The sequence below is a fragment of the Agrilus planipennis genome, unplaced genomic scaffold (assembly GCF_000699045.2).
Source record: "Agrilus planipennis isolate EAB-ADULT unplaced genomic scaffold, Apla_2.0 scaffold635, whole genome shotgun sequence".
Lineage (NCBI taxonomy): Eukaryota > Metazoa > Arthropoda > Insecta > Coleoptera > Buprestidae > Agrilus > Agrilus planipennis.
Window position 1 is genome coordinate 5759 of NW_020439287.1, and position 9724 is coordinate 15482.

At 35.1% G+C, this 9724-nt stretch overlaps 1 protein-coding gene across 3 annotated transcripts; it reads right to left on the reverse strand.

Moving 5' to 3' along the window:
• Positions 1 to 5081: 5081 nt before the first annotated feature.
• Positions 5082 to 9263, reverse strand: LOC108743799 (brachyurin-like). Of its 3 annotated transcripts, XR_001938873.1 has the most exons (7): positions 9111 to 9261; positions 8908 to 9045; positions 8288 to 8388; positions 8059 to 8225; positions 7556 to 7830; positions 5343 to 5671; positions 5168 to 5254 (listed from the first exon to the last, which is right to left on the reverse strand). XR_001938873.1 is itself a non-coding variant. In XM_018479394.1 (6 exons), exons 1-6 carry the CDS (start codon positions 9153 to 9155, stop codon positions 5135 to 5137), a joined length of 828 nt encoding a protein of 275 aa, XP_018334896.1. In that variant the 5' UTR covers positions 9156 to 9263; the 3' UTR covers positions 5082 to 5134. The 3 variants fall into 3 exon arrangements, 2 of the variants coding, with proteins under 2 accessions (XP_018334896.1, XP_018334895.1); XM_018479394.1 differs by lacking the exon at positions 5343 to 5671 and having other exon boundaries at positions 5082 to 5254; positions 8059 to 8211; positions 8292 to 8388; positions 9111 to 9263; XM_018479393.1 differs by lacking the exon at positions 5343 to 5671 and having other exon boundaries at positions 5082 to 5254.
• Between the last annotated feature and the right edge of the window lie 461 nt (positions 9264 to 9724).

Here is a 9724-nt window from a genome sequence, read left to right on the forward strand (position 1 = left end):
CATCGAGGTCCTTGTGTTTCATTGTGACAAGGATCGGCTGGATGTGGGTTGGGAGGCAACCAAACCATATAATTCGTAGAAGGTTGTTGGTGATAGTGGCACCGTTAAAACTGCGAAGGTGACGCAGGAACTGAGAGGGTTTGCGGTCGCCAAGTGCTTCTTGTTCGAGTAGTTGCTTGGTGCATACTTCTTGTGAAACACCAAGTCGTCGAATGAGCCCTGTCTTGATTGTGCTAATCCATGATCTTTCTCCGGAGGATTGACGATGGTGTCACCTACTTCTGCGGCATTTCGGGGATCAAGATTATCAAGTACATACCTAAATTTGGTAGCATCCGAAGTGATCGCAGAGGCATCGAATCTGCGATCTGCCATGTAGAACCATTACTCCAGGTCGGATAGATTAAAGCGTGACATTTTGACTGTCAAGCGATCTACAGATGCTGGGGCGGTGGCGGCTGCTTTGGCGCGAGTTTCATGTTAATGTGGTGATGCAGGAGACGACGATAATGCCCATTTTGAGCCCAGAGACAGTTTGTAGTCCATAGGACGGTGTTGTAGCTTATGTCTTTATCGGTTGACGCAGCATGAAGTTGGAGTTACCAATGTAGCGTGCGTGACTCTAAATAATAAAAATGCAGACTCTAGTTTATTTACAAGATTGCAGCTGGATGTTGAAGTGACTAGGTTACTTGCAAGTCCAATAGTCAGACGAAGACGAGTTTGTTTGCAAGACTGATTTATTTAATTATTTACTCGGTATTTATACAAAACTATTTACATGGCTTAAATATAAAGCGTTTGTCTAACAGTTTGGTCTGAGTTCGATGGTTGATCCAGTTTGGTCGATCGACAGCGACGATAGAAATGTTGAATCACTTGCATACATACCGTATATCTATACTATGAATTGTATACTATATGGAATGTTCCCACAATACTATTAACTCATAAAAATTGAATTCCTTTTTTTCTTCTCACTTAACGAATCAGTCGCCATCGTTGTCTAAATACTAACTGTAGACTGACTCATCATTTCACGATGTAATGACGCCAAAGCGCTTACCTTCAATCGATACAATAATGCATTACGCTTAAAACTAGGAACAGGACGTTTAACCTGCAGGCATATAAAGTACAGGAGACAGAGGAAATAGAAGATAATAAAGAGATAAAGCTGTGAATTAATTGATGTTCGAGTTGTTTTGATGGACAAGGAAATTATTATTTAACCAATTTAAAATAATTTCTGTTCGTAAATGAACATTTTTTACACAAAAAGTAATAACGAAAATAAAAATTGAAATACAAACAAAAATTATTCTCGCAAAGAACAATTTATAGTGACCTTGATTCTGCGTAACATATTACGCAGCACATGTACCGTGCATATGAGATATTTAAAACCGCAAAAGGAAAGTTCTTGCGAAAATGCAATGCAATGTCTTTATTTTCTGTAACATTATGTATAAAAGTGAATTAGGCAAAAGTTACAAGGTCATGTAGGTAACAGTAAGCTTGCATAAAATTTATCTGCAGACACGTAGAAACTTATCAGTATGAAAATTTAGGAACACTTCAAAAAATTTGAAGTACCTACGCGCCATATCAGCTTACACGTGCGGCCAGCGGTCTACAAAAACTACAAAAAGAGTTGAAATTAGAATAAATCGAATATCTATGCATGTCTGCTAGTAATATGATTTGTAGCTGTCAATCGTCTGGATTAATAACTGTTTCTAGAATAAACTGATTATTACGACCATATGAAGCTCTTTAAGAAACCTTTTGTTTTTCTTTTTGGTGGTTAATATTTGATATTAATGTGTCACCTCTCGTAGTTTGGTGGTCAGAGTATTGGTGCGTAAAACCAAACGTTCCGAGTAGCAATAATTTTTCCTTAATAATTTGTAGTGGATAAAAATTAAATGAATTTTCACATTAATATCAAATATTAACCACTATTAAAAGTTTCTTAAAGAATTTCATATCAATCAATTCAATATCATATTTTTCATTATCTGCATATAAAACAGAGGTACTTTTCATAGGGGAACTAATGGAGACAAAGTTCAAGATCCTGTAGTGCATTTAGACGAACTTTTTGTTCGATTTTGCATAAAAAGAAAACTCCGCAGATAATTTTAATTTATTTAACGCGTTTAATGATTTTAATAAACAATTTTATGGTTTACATGCACTATTCTCATTTAAAACTTGTCCTTCGGTGCACGAATACTGCCACCCCCCACGAAGCGGATGTATGCATATTTGGTAGATCTCAAATCAAACACATTTTAAGAGCGTGCTTTCATGATTATGACATAGTTAAATGCGAAAACTTTGTATTTTGATCAGCTGAGCCAACTTCCATGAGACGGCGGATCATAGATCCCGATTCTCTCGTGTCTTTCATTATTTTACGAGTTGGAAGTTTCGAACACAAGGTTCGTTTAGCGCAAACAACAGCGAGTGAATGCGGCAGATGGACGCATCGCGACGCGTCGGCCAGGAATCTGGCCTGGAGCGAAAAACTTCTTCAACGGCGCGACGGCGACGTCCGCGTCGGCGATTTGTAGTCGCTTGATACGAAGGTAGACATGCTGTATAAACGGCAGTTATTAGTCAACTGGCGCATCGCGACTGTAACTGACTGAAAGCGCGCGTTTAATAAAAAAAAATATAAGTATAAACGCATGAAGAATAATTTGCACTAATAATCTCGGTCATTTCGCCTGCAAGGAAAAGCTTTTCCGTTTCGTTAAGGAAAAAGTGGCGCGGCGGAACTGTGAAGTTCGGAAGTGAAAGTTTTTTAAAGTTTCCCCGTTCGCGCGACTCCATCACGAGAGCTCGTTGTTGTAAAGTGATTTAAACTAAAATCCGCTCTCTTTTATAGTTCTACGTAAGAGTAATAATCTTCTGTTTGTCATCCCTTCTTAAAACATTTTATTGCTTTACAACTTTTAGGTAAAATAATACCAACTTCTAAAAACTTAGCGGTAACTAACTCATAACAGAAGTCATTTGACATAAGACATAATCTGAGTAAAATTGAGAAATTATGAGTTATTTTAAACTATTAAAAAGTGCAATTTAGAAAAATTAAAAATCATCAACTGGTCTGTTGTCGCTTATTCTGCATTTGATACTGATCTCCTCCACTATTCGAAAATCATATAGAAAACTTATTGTAAGAAAAATTTAATGTATAATATTAACAGAAAGGATTACTGACTAAAAGCAAAGGGATTTTTTACTGTAGGTAGTAATTTCTGGTGATGTNTTTATTAATTCTTAGGAATGATGGGTAAGTTGTAGATGCTTTGAATTCGGACATTATAACACAAAAATTTATGTAGTATTGATTTTACAAATAATATACGCAGTTATATAGGGTAAGTTGGTAGAAATATTAGGAAAACTACTCTTCTTCCATTGTACGATCTAGTGAATCAGGGCTTTGGAATATTTGTACAGTTTCAGAGTCATTTAGCAAAGGAGATACATCATCTGAAGAAGAAAACTTTATGACATCTTCACTAGGTTGATTTTGCAGAATTGTTAATTCTTTAGTGGAATTCATATCGTCGACACAATTACTTTTCTCAATATTATATTTGCATACCAGCTGTTTGAACATCTTTGAAGAAGCAGCAATGTTTCTTGGGAATCCTCGTAAATTTTCGAAAGGTGAATGTGAAAACTGGGTAGTAACCTAAAAGTAACAGCTGTTTAATAAAGGTTTCCCGATACAACCACCATAAAATTGTTTATTTACTTCAGCTTAATTAGTAATTAAAAAATAATATTTTAAGCTGTTTTTCTCGTTTGAAAAAAGAATACAATAGAAATACTCACACTATTTTATTGAATATCAAAATTAGTAATATAAAATAAATGAAAAGAATAAATTTTTAACATAGTTCATAGTTTCTGAAAAATTAATCCCAGTCCTCATATATAATAGTACTTAATATGCCTTCTTCTCTTGTGGACATGTTACCGAATTAGCATCATCTACTTTAAACCTCTTGATGAGCCTCTCAGTGTAAGCAGATTTATTTAAAAATATGGATCAGTCAACCATTCTTTCTATTTACAGTCCCAGAAAAGTATTTGCATCATCATGTTGTTTTAAATTCTTCTTGAACTTTCAGCAGAAATTGTTCCAGCAGTTCATTGCTGTTACTTGCAGACAAGCCATCATCCACATAAACTCCAATGGGCTTGTTCAGCATTTTTTTTTATTTCATAAATCGAAAGTACAAGTGAAAAATAATAGATCTGCAAAAAATTAGAAAATTATTCGCACGTTTACTGCGTCAGAAACAATTACAAATCTCAGTTGAAATTGTTCCAGCAGTTCATTGCTGTTACTTGCAGACAAGCCATCATCCACATAAACTCCAATGGGCTTGTTCAGCATTTTTTTTTATTCATAGATTGTGTGAAAAAAAGTTTCAACTAGACCAGCATTGTAGCAGGAAAGGTCACAAAGTTAACAAAAGGATCGTCGAATTCTTTTCTGCAATAGCTTTTGCAACCACGGGAAATGCAACAGAAAACAAACAAGTTTCACGCAGACCTGTGCAACCCTTTGGTGGGTTGCAATATTCCTTTATATAAATTGGTTAATCGCTTATTTCAAGATTTTTTAAATCGTTACTGCGATCAACAGAATGTACCGAGTTATTCCACATTACGAAAGAGATATGGGGAACTAATTATTAATTACTGAACCATGTCACAATAAAGGGAGTGTATATGTTTAGTAGTAAATTGTTTATGTTTCATTGTTTATCTTAAAAGTTCGATAATCGGCAATGTTTATTTCTCCATCGATGCAGCTGCACAATTTTTATGGCACTACGTTAATCAATATTAAAAACCTGTTGCCTATTCACGCACAGGACCAGCTTCGGATTGTACATTATTGTGATTTTCTTAAAAACAAATTCGCCTTTATCCACGCTACTGAACTCATTGTACGATTGTTTATTGCATCTTGCTTACACCCTTAAAATCTCGGCACCTATTTCTGTTACATCCTGTATGCATGTACGTAGACAAACAAAGAAGCATTTAAAAGTAATAATCGTTTATTAGCAATATTTACATCAGTACATAGGAACGTTTAAGCAATAACAGCATCAGTGTTTACTTCAATCCAATTTAAAAATGATGTTACCCTAGAAAAGCCAGATGGATCACCAGCATCACAATCATTATCACCTATAAATGATGCTACACCAATCTGTAAAAGAAACAACAAAGAGTAGCAACATAGTTGTATGTCTATGGTTTTATTAGATTGTTCGTCATTTCTTAGTATGTTCATTTACTTTTAATTTTTAAAAGACTACGCTAATTTGTCGTATATTTTGTACATGATGGTGTATAGTGAATTTCACCAGCATCCCTAAAATACTTTATAAAAAAAAGTGCTCGTGAGTCAGCAAATCAAAGGCAATGGTGAGTCCGTTCCAACCAACGTTCAGATCTTGAAGAGCATTAATCCTTACGAAAGTCACACTATCTCTTATTGCTGGTGTATGTTGAAGGACACATCTGCTTATTCCACTGTATGTATAATTTCATCATCTTAAGGTCGTCAGTGGTAAGACTGGTTGAACTCCACTCTTTCCTATCCTGAGCTAATCTTTGCATTTCCCTAAAACGAGAACATCCCACATCCTTAACTATTCGCGAACAGTAATCTAATCTAGCTCTACCTCTACCCCTCCTAACTCTCGTTTCTGCCATTAACAAGTCTCTGACTAGACCTTTACGCCTGGGAAGGAGTCCTATGTTCTCCTATTCTTTCTAATACCTCTTCATTTCTCACCTTCTCTATCAAGGGTATTCTCATCATTCGATTGTAACACCACATTTCGACCGCTTTCAACCTTTTACTTCTCGCCGCACCTACTGTCTATGTTTCGCACACGTACAGCGCCGCGCTCCAAACACACACATTTAACAACTTTTCTCGCATTTTTAAATTAACCGTTCGCGATCCTAGAAGTGACTTCTTTTTATTGAAGGCGATACGACCCTGCGCTATCCTCTGCTTTATATCCCTACTACTCCTTCCGTCCTGACTTATCTGACTTCCCAGATATCTAAAATCAGACACTTCTTCTAATGTTTCGTCTTTTTCCCCTGTATATCTATCCCTACAGTTGTACTGCCTTTAATGGTGTTGAACGCGACTTCGATGTATAGATTAAAAAGTAGCGGTAACAGTGTGCATCCCTGTCTGACTCCTTTCCTAATATTTACTTCTCTACGTTGGAACCCCAGCTCTATAGCTGTCTGTTACTCTATTCACAAAGTGTCATTCTTTGTTTCTGTAACTCATCCCTTCATTTTTAAGTATATTATCATTTTGTCCGATTTAACATTGTCAAAAGATTTTTCTAAATCTACAAAAATTATGTACGCACCGTTATATACCGTTTTTACCGGCTTCGTGTTTAATTTAACCATAACTAGCCTATCGCTTTTTTGTAAATAACTTTCTACAATCTGCCCTACTTCCCTATGCATTACATTTTCTACCCCCGAATTACCTTCCGCCGATCCTGTATATATCTAAAGGCTCCACTCCACAAGTCTCTAGCTTCAGCTATATATGTATACGTATATTTTACGAGATTTTGAACTTAAAATAAAAAATAAAATCACGACAAAACCGAAAGCAGTATACAAAGTAATTGCGTAACATTTCTATTAAAAAATTTACCCAAACTAATTTGAGTCAAAAAACCAACAGTTCCGATTCGTTTCATCTTTCTTTTTAATTTAAAATTAGCTGCCCTGAGAGACTTCGTTCTGACAAAAGTTATTGGCCTGTCGCAGTCCAATAGAAAAAATAAATAAATAAAGAAGAGAAACAAAAATTCAAAAACAACCATGAAAATGCCACGTCCAAAGTAGAAAATGATGTCATGTACGTTAGTACTTGTATTTTCTTTGATGACACGCAAAACCTTTTCATTTTGTTCGAACTTTAATTTAGGGAGGTATATGTTAATATCCATACAATCAAATCAATTTGAATACATGCCAAAAATAATCCTAACGCGCATTTGTTTTAACAGCTGAGGGCAAATGTGGTTCGTATGGGAAAAGAAAAGTCAGGTTTTTACGTTTTTCTGGGTAACTATTACCATTTATCTCTTTATAATGGGACGTATGGTCCATAACTCCCGTCACTCTAAGTCCGGGTTCCATTAGAGTGAGATTGATCTAAGCGATATACCGAAAACTACACTTTCCGCTAACAATATGGCAATTCTTCAATTTGAAGGAATGGCGTATTACCCATCAGAATTAACAGGTAATTTTTGAAAACAATGTAGCAGTATTTGATAACAGAGGAAGGTACTTAAGTGACCTTAACAACAAAAAAATCCAGCCGGCTCTTGTTTATCATGACTACATCAATTCTTCCAAATGTTTTTTTTTTCAATGTTAGTTTTGATTATGAAGGATATAACATATAGGTATATCGTTACTTTGATTTAGTATTTTTAAAGTGATATATATTTACCAATTTTTTATTGGTCACAAGTGGTCCGCCTGAATCTCCAAAGCAGACTCCTTTTCTGCCTGTTCCTGCAGTACAAATGACCGAATCTATGATATCCTTGAATGTTTCATTACACACTTCGTTTCTGAGAATACGGACATTGATATATCGCAATACTTCTTTGCCATCGGTGGCAGGATCATAATCGTCTCCCCAACCACTTGCTGTTGCCTTATGTCCAGCGAAACTATTAGAAACGTCAGTTCTACTGGGCAGTGCTATCAACTGAACGTAGTCTGGAGATATTTAATTATGCTTGGTGAAAGAGCGAACACAAATCACTGGATTTATAAATAGATACGTTTATAATAACCAGGGTATACTCAAATAATTACGGAAAGCTAGAAGAAATCTGAATAAAGTCGATCAACGTTGAAGGGTTTAACTTTTGGTTATAAGTTTGGTAATTTCTTATTAGATGTAATTAATATTTAAGATAATAAATTATCAATAGAGATAGTTACGATTAATTTTTGCTGGCGTTGGAAGATAGATGACACCCAAATCATTATCTAGTGTTTCACTGTTAAATTGTTCATGTACTTTGAACGTGGATGTGTTGATCCTTTGTTGGGTAGATTCAATTTCACGATACTTATGTGCCCCCAGAATTACTTCTACCGACAAAAGTCTGATAAGAGAGAGCAAAATACAATAAATTATGACGACAACAGTGAAGAGCAAATGTCTTACCTACCATCTAAGCAATGCGCAGCTGTCAGCACGTATCTCTTGGTGATGAGAGATCCTCCACAGAAACTCGTCCATTCATCGTAAAATGGTCTCAAGGCGACCTAAAATAACAAAAAATTTGTGGCCAAGTTGTTAATCGTTTACACAAGTGTGGCGAAATTATTGTAAAGTAATTGTCTTTTTTTACCACAAACCAACGATTGTGCATTTGAAATTATAAAAGAAATCAGTCAAATTATTAAAAACAAAGCGAGAGAGAAAGCAGCAATACCCAGGCGGGCTCGCTTTCAAATTTGGACGGAATTTACCTAAGAACAAATCCGTGACACTTGTAACGTTCTTTAGCCTCTTCCAAATAAAGATATTATATTGTACATCAAAAATATACCGCGAATTTGACTGTGCGGAAATTTCACATCTTCTCAATTTTAACTCAATCTAGAATTTGGAAATAAATAGCCTGTGGAGTGTCACCCGTAGAACAGCGAAGATGATTTTGGAATATTTGCCGCTAAGCCAAATCCATGATTAGAATTAGAATGTTATAATTATACACAGGAGTGACTAACACCTAAAGATTTTGATAAAACATCAAGTATTCCAAATATTTAGATACTTACCTGGTATGGTAAGGAGTTTGGTACAGCTTCATTTCCTCCCACGATCCTTACATCTTCAGAGGATGCAAGATTATTTAGTTCTCTGTGAGTTATTTTGCGAGTGGGTACAATTTTAAACCTATCCCTAGTTATGTCGGCCTATCAACAACACAAAAAAATATATTCAGAATTAATTTGGACCTTCAAATTAGTATCAACGTTACCATAACCAAGGAAATTGTTATGAAAATTAAGGCAATTATCTTCATTTCTGCTTGTGACAGATACTGTACAAATTTTTGTTGAAACTCGTTTTATATAGTTATGTTCAAAGTACTTCTGTTGATAAAATCCTTGCTACGTTTTTTTTTCAATTCATAACTCATTACTTTGATAAACGATACATTTTCAAATCTTTTAGATTTTAGATGTCACTGTTGCGAAAAAATATCGAGTTCTATGAAATGTTGTAGTAGATATAATCAACTAAAAAGGTTTATCCTAAATTATTTGAAATGTAGAATTCCTAATTCAGTTATGGTTATTCTCAAGGAAGAGAAATCTATTTTTCAAATTGTCAAATATACTCTAGAGCGACGAAAATTCCTCTATTAAGCGTATATATAAAGATTCTTAGAAGTAGATGGTAGAATTTTCTTTAACTTCTTTAAACTCCTTCAACAATAGCAGTTCTATTCTCTCATGTGTGAAATTATAAGATTTGATTGCTAATGACCCTTAGAATATTGTACAAACTAGAGTGGGTGGATCGGCTTGCAAGTTTCGATGATTTAGGGACCCGGACTATAGGTTCAATTATAATGGAGGGGTTCTTAAA